Raw genomic sequence first — 24,399 nt, forward strand, 5'->3', positions numbered from 1 at the left:
CCTACAAAACGACAGCATTTTAATCTGTTATCAAGGGTGGTATTTTTCCCTGGTAAACTCACAGTCTGCAAAAGCAGAAATGAACTGCATTTCAATGCAATTGATGTGCACCCTCTCCCTGATCAGTCTTGAACAGTTTCTTGTGTCTGAATGATGTGTCCATCTCTCCTCTGCTGCTGAAGGACATAGCTGGCTGCTAAAAGTCACAGCCACCCCCAAAATGATGTATCTATTCATGTTGCATCACAAATAGCAAAAAACCCAGCCTGATTCACTCAGTACACAGGTTTGTACAAGACTAGATGTCAATTAAAAGTTTGAATTAAGAAAATACGTTCATGTATAGGCAACGAGCACAGGCTCTATGTAAATCCCAAACCTGGGCTTAAGAGGTGCCCACATTTCACGAAGACCACGTGTATGAATTTCAACCTCATGGCTTTGCGAGATGTGAGTGGTCCCCATGGCTCCGTGTGGAGCCATTTCACTCTCCTTGAACAGACGCGGTAGAGCTGAGCTGTAAGAGGAGCTCTATAATGTGCTGGTGATCACTCAGTTTGCCACAGATTCACACAGCTCAGAAAACATCTGATTAAAAAATGTTCCATCAGTAGCTACATGGATATGGGGGTGGGAAGTACACAGATCCTGAAAGCCTTCGCTAGGACCAGTAAGCAGTGGCCAAAATACAGCTAGACAGGTCTGCAAAGCCTTCATCCCTGCTGACATATTATACTGGGCAATGGGTACATCTCCAGTCCTCACCTTGTCCTGACTTTGAACCACCACCACATAAAAGGACACGTATCCTGGCATGCAGGCAAGAGAACTGTGCATCAGTGCCTCAAATAAATACAGGGGAGATGAACCAAGACATGATTTATATTCTCCAAGGTAATCACGACAGATGAGACATCAGAAGAGCTAATGTTCTCTAAATTTAATTTTAGAAATGGAATGGCTACACTTCGGATGGGAACCGCGCCATAGTAGAGCTGTGCTCGTAACATATACACGTGTCCTACGGCTTCCTGAGGAAGAAGTGTCCTGCACATACATCAACTAACGGATTTCCTACTCAGCATGGGCCCCTTTCTCCTATTCAGCCAGGTGTGCTCAGAAATGGTATGGAGGCAACAGGGGTTTTGAGTGCTCTGTGTTCGCATGGGCCTCACTTATCAATCTGCTGTAGGTGGCAACAGTACCACAGCCTGCCTTACCCCCAAAAGGAGTACTCTTGGGCTTTGGGATGAGAATGGAAAAACATTTCCTAAGAACCAAACTCTGATGGTAAATGGCCGACCTTCGAAGATGTACTGGAACTTGTGCTGCTGAAGGCTGGCGCTCATGGCTTCCTCGATGGCACTGATGTCCTTATTGAGCCGGACGACGAGGGGGTCATAGTCCATGCTCTCCACGTTGGCGACAATGGCGTAGTTCCCTTGTTTAGCCAGTGGGATCAGGTAGTGGAAGCAATGAACTCTGTGAGACAGAAGACAGAAATATTACAGTGCAACAACCCTGATGTTAAAATATCGGCAGGTATGCAAAGTGTTGCCACCTTATTTTCCTTCCAATGTTCAAGCTAGTAAAAAATAACAACAATTTTAAGAAATAGATGGTTATGTCTGTGTTAAATGCGTTCTCCTCTTGTCATTGTCCCATTTTGAGAGGTGAATACAAAGGAGCCTTCATTAACAGATCTGACCTACATCATCCCAGTAAAATGCCAAGTGTCTTCACAAGGTTCTCCAACTTCACACATGCCAGTTCAGCAGCACTTCAATACCGATGCTCAAAGAAGAACTCCTCCTACGTACCAGAAAGACCTACTAACAGTTATAACTGGCAGAAGGAGTGAGCCAGGGGAGATGAAATGATAATTAGCAGCTCAAGGCTGTGCCTATTCCCAAGCATTTAACAGTATTGCAATTTTTTTCTTTTCTGTTCACCTGCCTGGTAGGGCTGTAGGCAACATGCCCAACCATCATCCCTCCATCAGAGGAGAAATTCTGTGTGTTCAAATCACCTATTAGGGTTCTGCAAAAAACTGTAATTAAGTAATCCCTCTTGAACCTAGAGAGGAAAGTGCTATGTCCAGCAAAGCTGATAGCAAAACTCTTTCTACTTTTGTAATTCTTGGGTTTCACCCACATCGTTCAACAGGGACAGGAGGTTGGTTGGGTTCTTCTGACTTTCACCTGTCAGGGAAACCCAGCCAAATGACAGCCTGGGTGAAATATCCCTTGCCTTCGAAGAATAACTCAGGATCAGCACACTGAGACAGAAAGTTCACACCAGACTGGCCCAAACAGCAGGGAGTTGTGTTGTGGTGGGAGAAGCTGTGATGGGTATGTCCTGGCTTTCATGTCCCCTGTCCCCCTGGAAAACATCCTTGAGGTGGCCATCACAAGCAAGTTCAATTTAGGGCAATTCCAAGAGTAAAAAAATCTGTTTATACTTTTTAGTGCCTCTTCCCATATAATTCTGTACAAGGCTTTTTATAGGAAAATACTGCAACAGACATTAAGTAATCCAAAACTCCATGGTTATTTGTAACAAAAGAAATGGTTAATGATCTGAATGTGCCAACTCAGTGACAACTATCCTCAGGTCATGCCCACATGGTAATGGAAGAGGAGAAGCCAACACTAGGCTGGTGCCAACCTACATCTGGCAAAGCTGTGAACGAACAGGGGGCCCTGAGGGAGGAGAAAGACAAGGGGATAATTGCGTCGTCTCAAATCCGCTTTGCCGTTTGCTGGTGTTTTCTTAGACTGCACCTGCTACAGCAAGAGGCCGGATAAATTCCCAGGCTCTCTACAAATGTGCTCTGAGTGCTGGCTTAAAGCACAGAGTTTCTGTGAATGAATACACCTTGGAAATGTCACAGATCCTGGGAGCTGGCGTAGGAGTCACAGAGAAACCTGCTAGTAACAGCCATCGCAGGGACTGGGATTTTTCTCCGTTACTGCAGGTGGTTGCAAACGCAGAGTGATGAATATGGGGAAGCTCCCACCCCGCCGGGGATTTTCCTGGTTGTTAGCATCTCTTTTTCTCAATCCTTTCCAGAGTAACATACTTTGGTGTATTTACAGCATCAAACTGGGGCTCCTGTTAGAAGCGCTAGAGGATGTGGGCAATGGTCTGCTCTAAAATCACAGCAAAAATTTTTCCTGAATTGCATTTGTACTTATTTCTGCTTAATGCAAGTGTGATGGAAAGCCACAGAGGACTAAGGCCAGAAACAGATTCAGGCTGGTGCCCAAACCACGAGGCCGGGTTAGCTTGCGCATCACCTCGCATTCCATCGCAGCTGGAAAGCTGCTCCATTTCCATACCTTAACAATCTCTTCCTTGAATCCTTCAAACCCCAGCTCATCTGTGATGCCTGCAATCAAGTGGCCAGCAGATGATGGATAGCAGGTTGAAGGACTGCTGACAATAACTAATATGTTGGTTTTTTTAAGGCCACATACTGACTTCACCAGAGCTCTGCCTATGTACACAAGGACACAATATGGCTCACGATATGTCACGGCAGAACAAACTGATGGTCCATCAAGTCTCACTGCCCGTCTCTGACATCTGCTTCTATTTGATGCTTCAGAGAAAAGGGAAGCAATGAAAATACACCTGGCCAATACAATGCATAAGGGAAAAATGTCTTCCCAGCCCCAGAGTGGACAGCTGGCAGCCTGAAGAAAGGGATTTGCTGCCTTTGATCTTTGCGTGTGAAGTCAGAGACATCATAAAATTATCCATCCCTTTAAAAAAATCCAGCTGGCTTCCCAGTTTCTGTTACTATTTGAAAAAGTAGTACGAAAAGCTCCTATTTGCAATCCAAAGCGCAGTGGCTAATAAATGTGCAGACACCTGTTAGACTATTAAAACATCATTGTGCAATTTTCTAAGGACAAAGCCCCCCCAAAACTGCATTTTCTCATCTGACACATAAGACACAGACCTCCCTAGGAAATTCCACTTTTGCTATCCTGCCTCCATCCCACATTTGGCCATCCATGTGATGTGATCTAGCATTTCTGGACTGACCTTCGATGCTACAGCAGGCGAGTAGATCTGTCTCAGACACCGTAATACGTACTCTGGACACAATCTTAACGTATAGCCTCCCGAGCTCACCCACAATACCCAAATTCAGGGCTTTTACCTGACTTCCAAATGCAGAACCAGCAGGCAGCGGTCGGCCATCTCTTGAAAAGACCTGGCCAGCTCACTCAGGGTTTGCAGGATCTGTTCGGATGCAGGAAGGTGTTCCATACTGGCATGGCTGTCCTGGCCAGGAGACACGGCTAGCAAGAGAAGAAGGTATAAATTTGTGACATACTTCATCAATACTGCTCAGCTTTAGCAATCACAGCATCTTGTCTGCTTCCATCCTAAATATGTGTGTTCTCGCCCACCTTTGGCTGAGCAATAACGTCTATAATTTGGGAGTGTATGAAGCAACCAACTGCTTCTGCAATTGATTAAACTCCAAAGTGAATCTGAGGGGTTTAATCAAGCACCAGAATACATTTGCTTGGGAAGATATTGCTCTGTGATGAATATTTCTGTAGCTGCAGAATCCAGGAACATTTATCTTGCTCTGCTCAGAGTGAGAAAAGAGCTGCTCGGGAGCCAAAGCACAGCACCGACAGGAAAGATGGTCCTTTTAGGCCACCACAGGCTTCCCCATGTAATCTCAAGTCTTTGCCTGCCCCTACCCCTTCAGAGGCATGTGGGAGGCTTCCTTCGTTCTTGTTAATAAAACACAGCTCTTAGGCAGTAAAGCAATTAAAAAGCAGGCAACAGGTATGAGCTGGTCATGGACCAACTGTTTCCCTCCCACTGAGACCTCTTTAGAAAACCACCTTGAGTTTATCCCAACCACAAGAGCATCATCTCTCTTGGAGAGGTGTCGGTGCAGCTATAACTTTGCAGCCTGTATTTTATCACAGTGCCTGAACCCTGAACCTTCTTGCCTGCAACACAAATCGCTGCCACTCGAGCTAAAGAAGTAGCTTCACTAACAAGAGTAACACGCTGTTATCATATATTCTGCCCTAATTAGAGGAAACATATCCCAGATATACTGAGTTCAAGTCCTCGTTCAAGCAGCACTTTAGAAATGACTTCCTGCATAGGGTGATTAGCAGTGTTTGAAATCAGGCAGCACCACTTAGACAACTTCCACTTGAATTGAATAATGGGATTGCAAGGGATCTCCTGGATCATCAAGTCCAGGTCCCACAAGTCCCATGGCTTTGAGTATAAACTTGTGTGTCATATTGAAGCTGTTCAGATTTCTACCCTTGCTGGCTCCTTCAAAACATCACTTCTCTAACAGTGATGTTAAAGTTTGGGATCTAATTCCCAGCCTAAACGTATTCACTGATGTTTTCTATTTGGTTCTTCATATGCCAACATCACTCTTTGCCATATGGAGTTCTCCATCCCTGGCATCCCTCTTCATAGAATCATAGAATTGTTTAGTTCAGAAAAGACCCTTAAGATCATTGAGCTCAACCATAAACCTAACAGTGCCAAGTCCACCACTAAACCATGTCCCTCAGCATCACGTCTACACGTCTTTTAAACACCTCCAGGGATGGGGACTCCACCGCTTCCCTGGGCAGGCTCTTCCAGTGCTTGACAAAAGCAACTCTCTGCACCCCTTCTTGAATGGTTTCAATTATGTCTTGAACATGGGTAACCAAAGCTGTATGCTGTCTTTGAGAGGTCCTGCAACGGGACTAGAGCTTTCCCATCTTCCCTGAGAATACTCTTTTGCTCTGCCATATCGGCTTTTTTTCATGGTTGCTTCACATTTTCAGCTCATAGTTGTTCTGTGATCAACCTGAATAAGGGAGGTATGCTATCTGCTGACTTTAAGAAACCTCCTTCTCTCTTTTCTTGCACTAATGTTCGTTACACGATAAACACTTAGCCAGACACCAACACAACTCTGCACAGAAAGGATTTATACATCACCAAGGAACTGTTGACAATAAACTTTCATTTTGATGGAGACTGATTAAGTAAATGTCACTTGCTGCTGTTTGTACAGCCAAAGACCTGCTTTGAAAGAGGAACGTATGCCAAGCTTTGGATTCACTCCTAAAATTAAATACACCTTCAGATCTAGTCTGAAAAGAAAAATAAAACAACACAAAATGAGTAGATAAAAAGCCCCAATCTATTTTGTGCAAAACAAATTGAAACAGAGGTAAACATACAAGACAGAACTGTACAATTAAAGGAGCGCAACAAAGCAAAAGGAAAAGATTGCACACAGCAAAGTGCCTAATTGTGCATCTAAATGTACTGTGAATTACAACAGAGAAAAGTGGATGAAGCCATGTTAAACATGGCTCCTGGAAGTAGTCTCCTTCAGCAACTCCTGCAATCACAGCAATATTTATGAAGGCTTTTTTTTTAGCCAAGGAACATGGTAGAGAAATTTAGACTGGCAAATACTGCTGAAAATAATTAACTGTTCTGGAGTGTAAAAGAGAAATAAGGAGGGAAATGAGAGCGACAATCCACCTAGGGTGAATGGGAATAACAAGAAGCCCCCTCCCTAGCATACCCCGACACTTTTCCAAGACTTTCTGCTCGCTGAGGTCTCTCCCACAAAGAAAATGAAATTACCGGCGAGGGGGTGATGGGCTTATTTACACAGCCCCCGATTTCCAGGTAACGGTGTTAAGAGGTGACTCTTGGAAGGCCCTTTGGAAGAGCTGTTTGTCTAGCTGCCACCTGCCTTTCAGCTACGAGACCTCCAAGTGACATTTGTTTCCCTGGAGGGTGGCAGGACTTTTGGCTCAGGATCAGGTCTAGGGGTGCTTATTTGGTCGCAGCAGAAAGCAGGAAACCTCACCTTTATTATGGGGGAAAAAATGATCTATTTTTAGTCAAAAATCCTACATTTTGAGAAGTTTCTATCAGCCTCACTCCTGGAGATGGACTCACTGCAAGAATCATCTCTCCTTAGCAGTGCCGGGGCTGCAGCCTCTGGTTTAATCGTGCCAGCTCGCTCCAGCGATGCCTCCCTGCAAGCGGTGGAGATGGATGGACCCATCATCCGAAACGCAAGAGTCAGCTTATTTCTGCAGTGGCGAGATACACGCACAATTTTTCTAGTCTCCAGAATTCATTTACAGTAATTTAAGTGAAGCTGTAATTATATCTGTCAGTGGAGATAAGAGGGGGAGGGAGACAGGGACAATCTGCTCCTTATTTAAAGCCAGAGCACTGAAGTTCTGGGTGTTCAGAGTGCCCATGGTGTGGAGGAGGGTCTGGTGCTGGTTTGGGGGGTGCATACCAATTTCTGCCATGCACCATGAGGACATCAAAGTGTACTTTTGCTTTCTGAGATCAAAGGAAGCCTTTCAAAGCCCATCAGTTTTCCCTTCTCCTTCTTTGGACATGCAGAAAGGACCATTTCACAGCCAACAAGAAAATCCCATTTCTTTAAGTCTCACTCAAGACAGTTTTACTCCTCTTGGCAACACAAATCCACAGAAGGATTTGTAGCAGCAAAAAATAATCAGAGCCTAAATTATTAAGGGGCCTGGAATAAAATGTGTAATTTGGAGCTGGCTTTGGAGTTGGCCAGTTCTTTGGGGAAAGGGTGACCCAGAACTGCATGGACATTCAACCCACCAGAGCACACTTTAAGCTCTCTGCTTCAAGAGGGAGGTATCTCCAACTGAAATGCTGGAAAAGCAAACCAGTAGATCAGCAGCCATCCACTTCTTCTTCCCCTTCTCCTCCTTCATAACCCATTTACACCAAGTTGAACGTGAACCCTCCTGGCCAACAAAATACGCAACGGTTGGGTTAGCAGTGGCCAACACGCTCCTCCATTGGCCCTTATCATCTTGCAGCCTTAACAGATGAATTTCATTTGTCTTCAGTGAGCTTCCCATGCTGCCAGGTAACAGTTAGGCTTTGTTTGGGATTTCTTCTAGCTTGCTGTAAGCACAGCCAAGATATCTCACTCCAAGGAGAAGGAACATTTCATTCCAGCAAACCTGAGAAAAATAAAACTTAACACACTTGTCACCAATGATTTCAATCATTTTGCAATTCAATGCGACGCTGGTGCCTCTTGACAGATTGTGCCTTGTAAATCGATGGATGTAAATTACCAGACCTCTGGAATATTAAACAAAACCTGCCGTGTTGCCCATAAACAAACCTCTGTAACCAATCAAGGTCTACAATAGCGCGTCCTGCCCGCTCCCTGCTTGAGCAGAGTGACTGCTAACAGATTTGAATGATTTAATAGCACAAGGAGAAAAATCAATCTAAGGTTACAGGCTCTGCCTTGGCTCCGGTGCAACCTGAACCTGAGAAATAAACCTCCAACATGCTCAGGCTTTACATAGCACTACATGCGTTTGTTTTACAGGGAAAGGCTCACAGAGAAATTTTACAACTCTGTTGGGGAAAAAACCTTCTTATTTGGAAAAGAGATGCAGTATGAAATGCCTGCTGTGACCCACAGGTAACATTAGGGACCAGCTCACAGCTTTTTAAATTTTAATTTCTTACTCCTTCCTCTCCAGAAGAGGAAACTCCAAAATAATTGCAAATACACACACAGAAAAGGAAATTTGTTATGGGTTATGTGCTGGACTACACCTTTAGAGACTCAGGGTTAACTCTACTCTCTGCTGGAGACTTTTCTGGGGATCTCATGCACCACTTTCTCTTTCTATGCTTTAGTTCCCAGTGTGTAAAATCTGGATAACATGTTTTTATCCATCACTGCCATTCAAGCTGACTCTAAGCTCTCCACATCTCATGTTCCTACAGTTTTTAGCATCACGAGGTGATGATGCCATTGGGAGACAGAATTGCTACTCTAACACCAACAAGAAAGAAGAAAATCTGGTTATTTAAAGGAAAAAAACACTGGGTGAAGTTAGGGGGAGTTGGATGTGTGATTATGTGGGGTTTTTATAAAGGAGATAAGAGTACGACAGTGCAGTGTGCACATTAGATGCAACATGATGGACCTATTTCAGTGAGATTTCTGAAGGAAGACATATGCCAGGAGACCTCTGTCTTCCGAAGCCAAACAGTGGGAGGAAACTACTTTTTTTTCAAGTATGTCACCATTAAAAAATCACCTCTGTTTCTGTTAAGCCCCAGTCTGTCAATCTGGGCCTGAGCCGGGTAAAGGAAAGCTGCCACCGTGGTGATGCTGGTGAGCAAGGGCTTTGTTGGGTGACAGAAACGTCACTGAGATGCCCACAGCCCCGCCAAGAGGTGACACAAGTGGCATGGGCCATCGCCTCCACATCACTGTATGGAGATGGCTGCGCTCGGCCGCAGGAGCTGGGCGATACCTTAGGACTTGCTGGGTATTAAAAAGCCTAAATAACCAAAGAGAACCAGACAAAGCAAATCAACTCAAATGATTTTTTCTCTATGGGAACAAATACCAGGACCCTGCTCTCAAGCCGCTTTTCTTTTCGTGGTTACACATCTTTCCTCCCACTTTGATCTCTTATCGCTCTCGAGATGCTGTCTCGATCTAATTTAGAGTGTAAGCTCTCCAAGGAGCAGGGGCCTTCTCTTTTTATCCTCTTGCAAAGTGCTCTGCACACCTGTGGTGCTCGAGAAATAATGAACAACAACAACTATATGCAACCCATATGGCCACTTGGACCAGTTTCTGGCTGCAGTATTATTTGAAGCTCTAAGGCATAGATCACTCACTGCCTACCTCTAAATTGGTCTGTTTGGGGATCTCAGAGCTGCAGCTTTATAGAAAAGGACTAGAATGAGCCGTAAAATCTGGAAATGGATTTTGATTCTTCCAAAGTTCGCAGATTTAATTTCAGAGGTACAGGAATTCAGGAACCAAAGCTAGATTTTGGGTTTGATGTCCTCCCTCTTCCTTTTCAGGAGCATGAAACTTTGGGCCTTTGAGCAGGATACTTAAAATATGTATGCAGACATTGCTGCATTGCTCCTTTCAACCTAATTTGTTCTCTTTATAGATTTTAAATCTGGAGGAAAAAAAATCAGTAAGAGCAATGACATCTCCCAAGACTTTCAAGCTCATAGAATGGTTTGGGTTGGAAGGGGCTTTTAAAGGTCATCTAGTCCAACCTCCAGCATATCTGGCATCTAACACTTTGATTTTTGACATCAGCTGTCTTCCTCACGTAGGCTCCCAACTGAAAGGCAGTTCCTTAAGCCACGCAAATGGCAAGGACGGTGGCTTTGCACGTCAGTGCTCTGACCTCCGCTTCCACCACGATGGGTAAGATTAACTCTTGACTCCAAGACGAGCTTATCTCTACAGACGCTCGTCTCTACAGACGAGTGTGGGAGCTAATGAGCAGAGGTGATGACGGTCAGCACCTACCTAAGCCAAGCACTGAGTCTCCCATGCAATGGCCACAACCCTCCTCTTTGACTCTGACACCTGCAAATCTCTGAGATATGGAGAGATATTACCACGCAGATGTGGGCTGAGTGCACAGCTGACCATATCTATTGATAAACACTGGAGAGAACAGGGATTCCTGTTAAAACAAAACAAATACCAAGAAAGGACATACTTTTAAGAGGTCGGGACCTTTCAAACAAGAGATGGGAGGATGGAATTATCTAAATACTCAGCACTGGTCTGGCTCACCTTTTACTGGGATCAATGGCAAAACCACTCACTGGTGCTGAAGGGGCAAAGTTATGGCAACACTTCAAGGATAAGCAGAAGTAGAGAAAGCAAGCTCAGGGAGAGCTTCTCATTAATCTTACTCATAGAAAATTCCTACTAATGAATCCTGTTCTCTAGTAGAGGCAACTAGCACTGTATGGGAAGATACTTAAGGAAGGGATTTCTACTTCTCCTTGAAGTTCTGACAAGGATGAAGAAGGAAGGAGAACTTGTATCCAAAACCTGTGAAAAGCATGACAAAACTGAAGACTGGCATTGAGAGCTTCCTTCCATGCCTCTCTACCCTTCAATCCATGTTAAAATTTGAGTATGGGAGGGGGCACAAGGCAGCTGTGCTGGAAAAAAACATCACGACCTCATTTGAGATGAGTGGTGATAAGCAGGCTGGGCTGCAGTCCCCATCAGTTCAGTAAACACTAATGATGAGGAGAGCACAGACTGTCACCGGTGATAAAGAACAGGCTAAACACTCTATTAGTTTTTCATTTTGTGAATTAATGTTTTTTATGGCGTGTGTACACTCGCTAGTTAATGAATTGTCTCGTTAGAGCTGCCTGTGGAGCTCCTCGTCTGCCTCTGCTGGCAGGCATAAATTTCACAAGGAAATTAGCACTTTTAAAAAGGCAATAACTCCTCTAAAAGTGGTTTGTTTTCCATTACTTTCTGCAAATATGCAGCCTCAGGAAAAGGATTATCAGGAGGAAAAAAAAGGTGTCTCTGAGCTAGAGGGGCAGGGTAAAAAGTGTGGCGGGAGGTTCTAGCTCCATCGTATGATAACCTGCTGGAAGATTTGGTTGCTCAACACTTTTCTTTAAGCACTTTGCATTCAAGTCTGGAAAAGGCCTGAAAAAACCCCCAGACCTCTCAGTTCATTTCCAAAACTCTGAAGAGCAGGTTTTTTTCACTGAAGGAAGCAAAACTGTGCAGGTGCAGCTAAGAGCAGGAGAGCTAGCACAGTTGAAGACTTTCAGTATGGAAGGATCTCTTTGAAGAGTCCAGGGTTTGCTGTTCCAGTGCCCCTCAACTACGAAAACTCCTCTGTGTTAAATTTTTCTGGTTTTAGTAAATTATAATGTAACTTCCCCCTTCCCTACCCCTCTCAGAAATACTATTTCTTGGGCTGAATTCTATTAGCTCAGAAGCAATTGGATTTAGAAAGCTTAGTAAAACCCCATTCATCTGCTTTTGAATTATGGAAAGTATTTTTTGCCTGTTTGGTGGCTCTCATCTTTCTCTGTGCTTCGTTAGCCAAAACGAGCCACGTTCTTCATCTAATTTTCATTAAAGACATGGCAAAATCACAGCTCCAGTGAAGTCAATGGAGACACTTCCATCAATCTACACAGAGCCAAAAATTCACTCCTAAACTAATTTCTTTACCCATTTGTCACTGGTTTCAATAGGCAGAGAAGACCTTTTAAAAACTGTCAACATTTCTGAATGAACAAGCAAAAATGAGTGGAAGGAAAACAGCAAATCTCAAGGCCAGCTGCTTTTCAGAAGGCACTATGTCCTTAGAGCCGATGGAGATGACTTTAGCTCAAGCATTAATAAAGAGTGCTTCACAGCATTCAGAATAATGTATATATCGTCAAATTAACGACATTTCTAGGGTATCTGACTCAAAGCACACCGGCTCCGCTGTTAACTCACCGGTGAGCATCGGGCAGGAATGCTGGGCATTTGTGAAAGTTACAGAAAAATTCACATCAGTGTGTGAATTGAGGCAGAGGGGAACAACAGACATTTAGGCACTGACTTCATGGAAGATTCTCCACACCGCTGTTAGGATGTGTCCTACAGGAATCAAAATTATTAATTTTTTTGGCAGCTAAAAGAATAAGGAAAATGAGCTTTGGCCATGCACTTGAATTAATATAACCCCCTCCCCAAACTTATAAAGAGCTGTCAACCTGCACGTAAGGCTTCCTCAGAACCAGAAAAGAACAATCAGTGATTGGTATTAGGACACTTATAAAGCAGCTTAACTGAGCCTTGAACCAAAAACTGAGGGATCAATATTTTGTTAAAGGAATGGTCAACTGGACCAGAAAAGGGGGTGATGCTCCAAACCATCTGAGATCCCACATAACTTCCCTTGCAAACACAAGCATAAAGTTAACTTTTTCCCTTTCTTCCCTCAGAGTACTCCATGATATTGAGCTGCACCTTGTCAATAAACGCCCTCAAAACATCATTGCAAGATTTCTCTGAGTAGAAGATGCCCTGAGAAGGATGGATTTGTAAAAGGACCTTAAACCTCCCAGTCTATTGGACTCACTGGAAGAGCAAGGAACAGAAGTCCTGAAGTCAATCGGTGTCCTGATTGAGCAAAAGCCCAAGAGCCCAAGAGCCAAGCCACTCTTCTTTACAAGAGGCAGGGACAAGGTGAAAAAAAGTATAATGAAAATAAATACAGTTAAGTAGAAACCTTAAGGATGCTTTTTTCGACAGTTAACAATTATAGATAGAAGTGTTTTGGGGGATGTTTGTTTTTAATAGATTGGTTTGCAAAGCAAGAGGAGGAGCAGCAGGGAGGTCTGTGCTGGAAGACAAACAAGAATGAATGAGTCTTGTCCGGGAGGATACAGAGGAAGGTGTGAATATGAATATCCATGGGAACTACAAAGGGTTTTCAAATGTAGGCCGAAGAATGGGAAACACACAGAATCCACCCACAGGAAAAGAAACAAGTACAAAGATGACCTTAACTTCAGCAGAAACATTAACTACATTTTGCATCAGCTGCATCAGACTCATAGTCTGACTTCTCCACAATTTCTGCTTATTTAAGAGTCATTTCCCTCAAGTCTCATACGAATATAAATGCCGGTTAGATCAGAATGATCCTACAGCCCACGCACCGTGGCAAAGTGACTCACTGGTGACGTCAACAACTGACCGTTCTTTTGAGTCCGGTCAAGACCTAGTTTTGAAAATGATTTTGTCCCTTCCGCAGTACAGTAAGCTGTCACCTCTAACAAGCCAAGGAGAAGCAGGTGGACTTACTGTTATTAATCTTTGACTCCCATGAGTCATTTTCTTCAGAAGAGATAAACAGATCCTAATGCATTGAACCGACTGGAGTGGACAGCAGGCTCTTTTGAGTCATTTCTACAAAATCCTTGATTTGCCAGTATTACTCATGAGGGATCCTCATTGTAAAATAGTTTGAAAGCACTGCTAATTAGGTCACTTATTTACATGACAATCCCCTGCGTTTAAGGCTGGTGGGTGGGAGGAAAGAAAGATGGAACAAGAGTAATTAGTGTAATCATGACGGTAAGCTAAGTGCTGACCCCACGGCACCAGATCAATACTGGGACCTCATCACGGTGGTGTGTCTATTGTGTGAGATAAAGAACCATAAATGCTGAGCATCCAGGTCAGAAAAACAATGTCTCGTTTTCTAACCATTAAATATTTGATGTAAAGCGTTGAGGCTGGGGAAAGCTGCAGCCGCTAATCCGTAAAAACAGTTTCACTGCAAACATTCAAGGGGAAAAAAGGCACTAGGAGATCACTTTGACAAGAAAACAAGAGTTTTTAGTTGACTGATGACTGTGTGGTTTCATTCCTTGAGATCCAGCAAAGCAGACCCATACTTAAGTTATGAAATTTTATTCCCCAAGTTATAAAACAAACCAAAAGAATCTCTTAATGCTCAGGTTTACCAAAACAGCCATTTTGTCTTCATGAGACCCTGCTGGTCTTGAAGGTTAGTCTTAACACTTTGCTGTCCCAAAGAAATTTTCCATGGTTTTAGTCCTCCAAAAGCCAACTCAGCTAAGATGGCACCAGCTGGACTCTGGTCTGTTCCCTGAATTGCTCTGCTCAGCTGTTGGTCAGCTTCAGTTGGTGTTAAGAGATCAACAGACACAGCTTTGCTTTCAGATCCAAGACAATTTTGCTGATTTGGCACTTCGAAGGGAAAAAAAAAAATAACCCCATTTTGATGTTAAGTCAATCCATTCAATCTTGGAGGCTCTTTGGGAGAAAACACATCCATGGTCTTTCTGATGGCTCTTGGAGTCACTGATAAAAGGCTCACAAATGCTCGAAGTCAAGATACTGATGGATGCTTAATATTTCCTCTCAAAACGTCTTCTGAAAGGCCTCTGCACTCTGCCAGTGGTTCCCCCATTAGGATTTTACCATTCAGTGTGGAGTAACTCCAGGTGACATGGCCTATCTGCTGAACCCAAGGTCTAAATATTAGCTAGGAGTCTCCAACCTGTTTGTAGCAGCTTTACATAAGTGTAAGTACATTTGTAGCTTCTACTAAAAATTACAAATGGCAATTAATTAGCTGGTGATCACAGATGGTTTGGACTTGATAGATTCCCATTTTACTGTGTCTGAGGATGGGATAGCTCCCCTGTCCTTGCTCAAGGGGCATCCCACCTGGGGAAACCCATGACTTGAGGTAGGTATCTCATTTCTTGATTAAGTACCAGCCCCAAGCACGCTGTGGACAATGGTGGGGTTTGTAGCAGCAAGGAGATGACATTGGTCATCTCCACAGCATCCCAGAGATGTCAGCACAGGAACAGGCTGAGCTGTGGGATTGACAAGAGGGAGCTGTGTGGATATGAGCCACGGCGAGGCAGATAAGATGCCCATGAAGATCCTTTCCTTTTGGCTTCCTCTGGTTCTCCTCTGAACCAACCAGATCTGAATGAAGATGTCCAACACCATTTTGAACTAGCTATTCCTAGGCCAATTTAATACACTTCCTAGGCCAATTTAATACACTCCACCCAGGTGTGGGGCTTGACATCTTGAGCTTATTGCAGGACTACCCACATTCATGAAACTTGTGGTCAGCTCAGGGCATGGACAGGGTGAACCTGCGCTCATCTGTAAACATGCCATAGACACAAACTGAGTTAACATGATCCTGATCAAACAGTTGCCAAGGCAGAGGTGGAAAGGGATCGCCCCAGGACACCCGATCTCCACGCAGATATGTGTGCACAGATCTGAGATGGAAAGACATTACGGATGTATTATGAAGGTTCAGAGCACCTGAGAAGGGGATCTGAACACGTTTTGAGCATCTGCAGAAGAGCACCAACTGTTCAGTTAGTGGAACAGAAAAAAAAGTATTGGAAAATGAGGCTGCTTAAGAAGCTAAAATGGAAAGCTGTCATTTAGACTAAGTTTTATTGAAGCAACAGATATTCATCAAATAATACAAGCACTCAAGATTTATCTTTTTAAGTTAATGGCAGATGTTTTACATTTGTTAGAAATTTGCTGCTTTTTCTGTTTTAGAAAGAAATTTACTTTTGTTGCAATAATAAAGCAACACCATTCACTAAGTCCTTCTCCCGTGTGAGGTCAGGCACGTGTTGATCATCTTTAATCTGGCTTTTAAATAAGGTTCTCTATTAATAGACCTCTAAAAAAAAAAAATTCCCCATGAGCAATCAATACAGCAAGATGCGTTACAAGTTCAGTGACAGGAAAAAAAAAAAAAAGCTCCAACTTGAGAGAAATATAGCCCCATTTACGAGCTGAATTCAGTTCATTAGAAACATCGGGGTTAAACACAAAGACCCGTCTGAGTTCACCACCGCTGTGTGGCCTGACTACGAAATGAAAGGCATCAATTTTACCACCGCATCAGGCCTGATTTTCATTTGTACTGAGACCCCTTTACGCCACTCCGTCAGCAGAAAGGGGCCTTAAAGTGACTGTAAATTATAGCTCCTTTACTCTGCAGAGTGGTATAAAGGGGCTCCGCCATCAATTTTAAAAGGCATCACTTTCTCGAGTGTTGCAGGATGCTTTCTATTAGCCATCAAAGCCTATTTCAGTACGAGGAGACATACAGAGCCAGGCAAAGGGGGAGGCTGACCCTCCGGGTGCAAAGTGGTCCAGGATAGTCTTCATCCTCTAAAGGCCTTCACTAACCTTTTCAAAGTATTTTGAGATCTGTAGCTGGAAAATGCGATGCAAATGCTCAGTATTATCATTAATAAGAGCCAGCCAGTGACAGATAGCTGCAGGATTTGGCAAAAAGCTGTAGCACAAACCTTTTTTTCTCCCTCACTGCTTTTGAAGGAAGTTGTAGCTCACCCAAACTGCTGCAAGTCTGGAGGGTGAAGTGCTGTCCATCTGCAGAAGGAGTGGAGATGTCTTCCACACGTTACCCTTTGATTTTAGGGTGAAAGCACCCCTGAACAGGAGAAAACACCCTGCTTTGGAAGCATCCTGGATGAAGAAGCTAAGAGGCTGAATAGAATACTTCAGAAGGGCCAAACTCCTTGCATACCCTGCAATGCCCCTAAAGAAATATCCTCATTTTGTAACACCTTAAAAACCACACTAGCAGACCAAACTGATTCCTGACGGTGCTCCCAACCAGACCCAGCTGCCAGGGAAGAGCCATGCTCTTTTTGCAACAGAAACAGGTGAAGCCAATGACTCCTAAGCTTTATTGTTGGTGTCCTCATTGTGATTTTACTTCTCAGCATTTCTGCAATTAAATCCATCTGGTTCACAACCCCACACAAGACTGAGGCCTCTAATTTGGAAGCCAGAAGATTACAGTGCAATATGGCACTGGGAATTAAGTGCTACAGGAAAATTGTTGCATTCCTGGATAACGCCTGTGACAGTAACAAACTCCACACTGGTTTTCTGTATGGTGCAAAGGATGATTTCAATTGTTCAGATGGATTAAAAAAAAAAAAAAAAGATAAGAATCCAATGGGAAAGGACTTCCTCGGGAAGAACAAGAGGGATTTATCTCCCAATCTGCATATTGATATCTCCACCACTTTGACATATCAGCATCCCTTAAACACCCTGCTTACGGCTGACACGGCGGGACTGATGGCAGAGGTGGGGGCAGGAAGGCGACGGTTGGTGGCCGGACACAGTGGTGTCCCCCAGGGCTGGGTTTTGGGGCCACTCCTGTTTAACATCATTATCGATGATCTGGACAAGGGGATCGAGTGCACCCTCAGTAACTTTGCAGATGACACCCAGTTGGGTGGGAGTGTTGGTCTGCTTGGGGGTAGGGAGGCTCTGCAGAGAGATCTGGACAGGCTGGAGCGATGGGCTGAGGCCAACTGGAGGAGTTTCACGAAGGCCAAATGCCGGGTTCTGCCCTTGGGCCACAACAACCCCCAGCAGCGCTACAGGCTTGGGGAGGAGTGGCTGGAGAGCTGCCAGTCAGAGAGGGACCTGGGGGGGTGATTGCCAGCTGGCTGAACAGGAGCCAGCAATGTGCCCAGGTGGCCAAGAAGGCCAATGGCATCCTGGCTTGTATCAGCAATAGCGTGGCCAGCAGGGACAGGGAAGGGATCTGACCCCTGGACTCGGCACTGGTGAGGCCGCCCCTCGATGAGTGGGTTCAGTTTTGGGCCCCTCACTCCAAAAAGGCCATTGAATGACTCGAGCGTGTCCAGAGAAGGGCAACGGAGCTGGTGCAGGGTCTGGAGCACAGGTGTGATGGGGAGCAGCTGAGGGAATTGGGGGGGTTTAGTCTGGAGAAGAGGAGGCTGAGGGGAGACCTCATGGCCCTGTACAACTCCCTGAAAGGAGGGTGCAGAGAGGGGGGATGAGTCTCTTGAGCCAAGGAACAAGCACCAGGCCAAGAGGGAATGGCCTCAAGCTGCGCCAGGGCAGGGTCAGACTGGCTCTTAGGAAGGATTTCTTTGCAGAAGGTGTTGTTGGGCGTTGGAATGGGCTGCCCAGGGCAGGGGGAGAGTCCCCATCCCTGGAGCGGTTGAAGAGTCGGGTTGACCCAGCGCTGAGGGATCTGGTGGAGTTGGGAACTGTCAGGGTGAGGTTAATGGTTGGACTGGAGGATCTTCAAGGTCTTTTCCAACTGAGATGATTCTGTGATTCTGTGGTTGGAGGGGGCAGGCAGTGTCTTTCCTGAAGCTGGGTCTCTCCACCCTGCTGAATACGGCTCGTGTGAAATGGGGAGGGAGAGCTGGAAAGCCATGTTCTCCCAAGGGTCTGTGCAAACCTCCCCCCTTTGGAAAGGGAGCATGACGTTTCCCCATTTCTCATTAACCCTGCATGCAGCTGGCTTAACCAAACACAGTAATTAGCTCTGTGTCTAATGCAAATTGTCGGAGCGGAGACGCAGCTCTGCCAGCAAGCAATTGCAATTCATGTCTGTGGAGTGACGAGCAGGTAGTGGGGAAACGGCTTTATCCTGTCTGCTTTGCTGCGGGTCCAGCTCTGCTGACAGCAGCAGGGTTAAGATGTCCTCAAGGGCACGGCAGTCCCATGGAGTGAGCCCTCGGAGAAGCTCTCCCATGCATCTCCTCGAGTATTGGGGTGCTTCCCCCATAGGTAGACAGGTTTGAGCTGCAGAGGTTAATTGCAAATGTGTACTCATATTTTTCCTCAGTTATTGAGAGTTTACCTTCTAGTTTCTGCCACTGCAGACACAAGGTCAGTCTGATGTCTGTTTGAAGCCAGATTTGTGTCGAAGACTCTGAATCTTTGCTTTTTAAGGAATCTTTGCTCCAGTGCCAGCTTCCAAGGGACACCAGCAGACAGGGAGGAGCTGGTACTGAAAGTCAAGAGTTTTCACAACTGCCAAAGAAATCACTGTTTAGGTCTGGTTTTAAAAAACAGTGTGCTTTGAGTCCCTCACACTTTTGAAGCTTTTCCCCAAGAAAAAGGGTAAGCGTGCACGTATGCGTATGGTTTTCAGATACAGTAAGATGCTCACCCAATTGCATGAATACAGGACCCGGGGTGCTACAAAACCCCAACAAACAGCCCACAATAAAAACATTTCTGCCTTGATTTCAATACCCTCCTGACCCAACGCTTCTTCTCGGGGGGCTCCTGCACCTCCCTACTTTGACTAAATATGGAGCCTCAGGATCCTCTTTTAAAGAGATTTTCTTTTTGTGGACAAGGAAATGACAGGAGAGGAGATGTCTTTCTTGAGACTACTGCTGGAGTCCTGTTTTTCTCGATAAAACTGTTAAGGTACTAAAATGATATAAAAAATAATCTCCATTAAGGACAAGAAAGAGGAAGCACACAGACAGTGAACGTGATACACTGAGCAAAGCTATGGGTGGATGCAAGAGTATCTCCTGATCTATAAGCGTACACAGGCAAAAACTTTACTTCCAATAAGCCATCTAGTAGAGAAAGAAGATCCTGTTTTATGTGAGCTCTGTGAGAAAGTCATTTCAAACTCAGTGTTTAAGCCAGTCAGTCGTTAACTGCTGACTACAACGATCTGAAATCATGAAATGCCAACAGACGGCTGAATTTAAAAGGGTAGCTGCAACTCAGTAAGCTAATGGCTAATCTTTCATCTTCCTACCTACACACAGCATGCAACCATCTTAAAAATGTAAAGATTGTCCCAACTCCTTCATCATGCATAATAATTCCTTCTTTGTAAAATATTCAGAGGGCTTCAGAAGGCTGAAACTCTGGCAACGGGAAAGGATGAGTGTATGTTATGTCTGCATATGACAAGGCAGAAAAGCAGGACAGGAAGAGGAGAGGAAACCCTACTTCCATCTTCCTATAAAACCTATTTAAAATTTACTTGACTTCCTCAGTTAATTCATCTTCTTCCAGCAACTTTAATCCTTAAATGGTTATTGTTAAAAAGAAGTTTGTATTCCCTTAAAAGACAAGAGCAAAAGAAAATGACTTTGTCATATCTGACTGGTTCGGAAAATATAAAATCCAATTCTGAAGGAGTGCAGATAAGGGAAGAGCTATGGAAGAGCCATCAGCTTAGCAAACACTAAATAATGAAGAATGCAGAGACTGCCCAGCATGATAAAACACTCTATTAGCAAGACTGTTTTTAAATGAGTGATAATTGTGGCACATCCACAGCAAAAGGTTATTGAATTTTTATCTCTAGGAAGGGGCCTAACCAAAAAGCCACCAACAGGTAGCCCCCTTTCTAGGATTTCCCAAAACACATCCATATCCGCCCAACTCCACCTTGTGGTTTCTGAATACTTATAAATTGCCCATTTGCAGCCAAGGAAGCTTTGCTGGAAAAGCTACCAACTTTCCACAGGTAAGAAACACAGGGCCACCACCACCACGTCATGGACTTGTTGGAGATTACGGTATTTCTGGCACTGCACAAAAAATTCTGGTCCCAAGTGCTTTGATGATACCCTGAACAGGACCAAGATTTAATTTCAAGTCGCTGGGACAGAAAAGAGAAATGATCTGTGGTGGGTTGACCCTGGCTGGACGCCAGGTGCCCACCAAAGCCGCTCCATCTCTTCCCTCCTCAGCTGGACAGGGGAGTGAAAATATAACAAAAGGCTCATGGGTTGAGATAAGGACAGGGAGATCACTCACCAATTACCATCAGGGGCAAAACGGACTCAACTTGGGGAAATTAGTTTAATTTATTACCAATGAAATCAGAGTAGGATAATGAGAAATAAACGCAAACCTTAAAAACACCTTCCCTCGACCCCTCCCTTCTTCCTGCGCTCAACTTCACTCCTGATTTTCTCTACCTCCTCCCCCTGAGTGGCGCAGGGAGATGGGGAATGGGCCTTGTGGTCAGTTCATTACAGGTTGCCTCTGCCGCTCCTTCCTCCTCAGGAGAGGACTCCTCACACTCTTCCCCTGCTCCAGCGTGGGGTCCCTCCCAACGGAGACAGTCCTCCATGAACTTCTCCCACGTGAGTCCTTCCCACGGGCTGCAGCTCTTCACGAACTGCTCCAGGGTGGCTCCCTCAGGGTCAGATTGCTCCTGCGTGGGTCCCTTCCACGGGGTCACAAGTGCTGCCAGCAAACCTGCTCCAGCCTGGGCTCCTCTCTCCATGGGCCACAGGTCCTGCCAGGAGCCTGCTCCAGCGTGGGCTTCCCATGGGGTCACAGCCTCCTTCAGGCACATCCCCCTGCTCTGCCGTGGGGTCCCCCATGGGCTGCAGGTGGGTCTCTGCTCTCCCGTGGACCTCCATGGGTGCAGGGCACAGCGGCCTCACCATGGGCTTCAATCTCTGCTCTGGCGCCTGGAGCACCTCCTCCCCTCTTTCCTCACTGATCTGGGTATCTGCAGGGTTGTTCCTCTCACATATTCTCACATATTCTCACACATATTTCTCTCTCTGGCTGCAGTTGTGCAGGGTTTTTTCTCCCTTCTTAAATACATTCTCCCAGAGGCGCTACCACTGTTGCTGATGGGCTCAGCCTTGCCCAGCAGTGTGGGTCCATCTTGCAGCCAGGTGGTGTTGGCTTCAGCAGACACAGGGGAAGCTTCTAGCAGCTTCTCACAGAAGGCACCCCTGTAGCCCCCCTGTTACCAAAACCTTGCAACGCCAACCCAACACAATGATCAAAGACTGGGATGTGTGTTCTCATCATGCACTGGCCCAACATGTGGTAAGCACGGAAGATAAAGCCCCACCGCTGCTACCAGTTAATGAGATTACTGCTCTTGTTCAAGCATAGACACTTCAATGTAGTCCAAGGAGAAAAATAAAGCAGAAGACAGAGTTGCTCAAAGGAATATAACAGCTGCCATCTGCTTGAAGTCAGCTACCCAAAAAGCGAGCTGGGTGACTAATGGCCCGTTGACTTGTGTATGATGAACCACGGATTCCAGTTGCATTGAACTGGAATGCTTGGATTACACATGGGCATGTCTTAAAGTCAAGCTTACCGATGCTGAAATGACAAAGGTGGCTGCACTTATGGTGACCTGAATCTGAATTCGGTGAGCTTCAGTGTGTGGCAGAAAGCCCCTTTATTTAGCTTTACTTTCGGTCAGTTATTTCCCTTCCTCCCTCCCGCTCTCTGATGCTCATTAACTTGCTCTGGCTTCCAGCAATGAGATGCTCAGAAATTCAGATGATCAAACCACGACAGAAAAGAACAAAATAGCTCGTATGACAGTTGAGCGTTATGGCATTAACATTGTATGAATCTTTGAAACAATAGGTAGTTTTAATTTTTCCTCCTCCCAGCTCAGTCTGAGCACATTTGCAGCGCTGTTCTGCCCAGGTGGGATGGAAAGAGACGTCTCATCTCATTTTTCCTCTGTTGTTTATTCTTTGTATTCTTCCCCTAAAGAATTGCACTCCCCTGTATATCACCGTAGCTTGCTGGATTTGTAAATACATCTGACTTATACCACCACCTCTGCCCCACGGCATCACTTTTTACTTCTCCCATATAGATTGCAGTCAGCTCTATTGATGTTCCATTTATGAGATATACTCCACCAGGTTTCATTTATAACCATGAGGTCAACAGCCTCTATCATTTCCTAACACCGCTCGTTCTTCCTCTTGTTTCAGATACTCCTGGCATTTGTGTACAGACATTTTAGTGCATTGGTATAAAGTTATTACAAAGGAAGATGAATTTTTATTGTCAGGAGGACGCTGCCAAGTGAAATATTACACTTCGTGCCTTTATGTTTATTCACTGCTGCATGTAACGTCCTCTCAGAAGCCTGAAAGTCACGCTCATGCCCTTTTATGTTTGGAAAATATTGATTTATTAAAAAATTTGAGTTTCAACTAGAACTGAAATTATAAATGATGTTTTTATTTTTCACAACTTTGACTGTCAGAGCACAACTCCTCAGCCCCAAGAACTCTCCCAGTAACTAAACTTCCGTGAATAAATATTTGGCTACTGAACTTTGACAGCATTTTCCACTGGGTTTTTTTTTTTTTTTTTTTTGTAATCCTCTAAAGTACACCGTGTGAGAGCACTGCAGTTCTTCTTGTCACTCAGGTATTGACAAGTCAAAGTATGGGTTACAGGAATATTAAAGCTACCTGTAGTATTTCAGGTCCTTAATTGTTAGCTGATTGTATAATCTTAATTATCCTTCTGGATCCCAACAAACTGATCGTGGACAGCTGGAGAAAAGATTTTAAAGGTCCTGCTCCAGCGCAGAGTTATAAGCCATAGGAAGGATTGTCAGTCAACTAGAGATGCTCTGCTGTCGAGGGACAACTATTTTAATGGAGATATAACACTACGACTTTATTTAACACCACCAAATTTCTTCCCGGAAAATAAGGCTGAGGTGCTTTTCAATGCCAAACTCCCACGAGGGCTCAGAAGATCTGGCTGCCCACAGTCCTGCTCCTCTGTGGGTACCTATCCCCCAGGACTCTGCATGACAAACTGCAGAAATGCTGTGCACCCTCACTACCTCCCCACGTGTCCTGGATCCCACCAAGCTGTGTAGATTTTTTTTTTTTTGCAATGCTTTTCTTCTCCTCCGCTCCTCATCTACAGCACAGTGCAGATGCCTCCTTCCACACCCGAGGCAGCTGCATTTAATAGAACCCCTAGACAACAGGGGATGTTCAATATTTGTAAAACACACAATATATTATTACAGGGATCTAGGGCAATATGAAGTGCTCTAACAAATGCACGGCTGCCTCCCCAGGGTCCGCCTGTGACACAGGACAGCTACTGGGAATGTCTTGGTAGGCAGGTGAGATCCAAACCCCTGGCCCCAGGAAAAGCTTATCCGCACGTCAGCTGAGCTATAGGTGACTCCTCACGAGTCAGTAACAGTGGAAAGGAATTGGTGGAAAAGTCAGAAAGCAGCAGAGCTGAGGGCTATTTATGCCAAGCTCTACTTCAGGGGAACAGCCACAACCCTCCTCTGAACGTGACCCCGTGCAGACAATGCCAGTGACAATGATATGAAGAGAAGCAACACTAATCACGTCTTTAGCACT

General features: G+C 44.9%; 1 protein-coding gene across 2 annotated transcripts in view; it reads right to left on the reverse strand.

The window, feature by feature from the left end:
• The window catches only part of EXOC4 (exocyst complex component 4), a 421,296-nt gene that overhangs the window by 32,830 nt on the left and 364,067 nt on the right, over positions 1-24,399 (reverse strand). For both annotated transcript variants that reach the window (XM_074869675.1, XM_074869674.1), the window contains exons 15-16: positions 4,172-4,313; positions 1,304-1,482 (exon numbers count right to left, since the gene is read on the reverse strand). In XM_074869675.1, coding sequence (XP_074725776.1) covers positions 1,304-1,482; positions 4,172-4,313 — 321 coding nt within the window. The remainder of the gene's footprint in view (positions 1-1,303; positions 1,483-4,171; positions 4,314-24,399) is intronic.

The sequence above is a fragment of the Strix uralensis genome, chromosome 5 (genome assembly GCF_047716275.1).
Source record: "Strix uralensis isolate ZFMK-TIS-50842 chromosome 5, bStrUra1, whole genome shotgun sequence".
In the NCBI taxonomy this organism is placed as follows: domain Eukaryota; kingdom Metazoa; phylum Chordata; class Aves; order Strigiformes; family Strigidae; genus Strix; species Strix uralensis.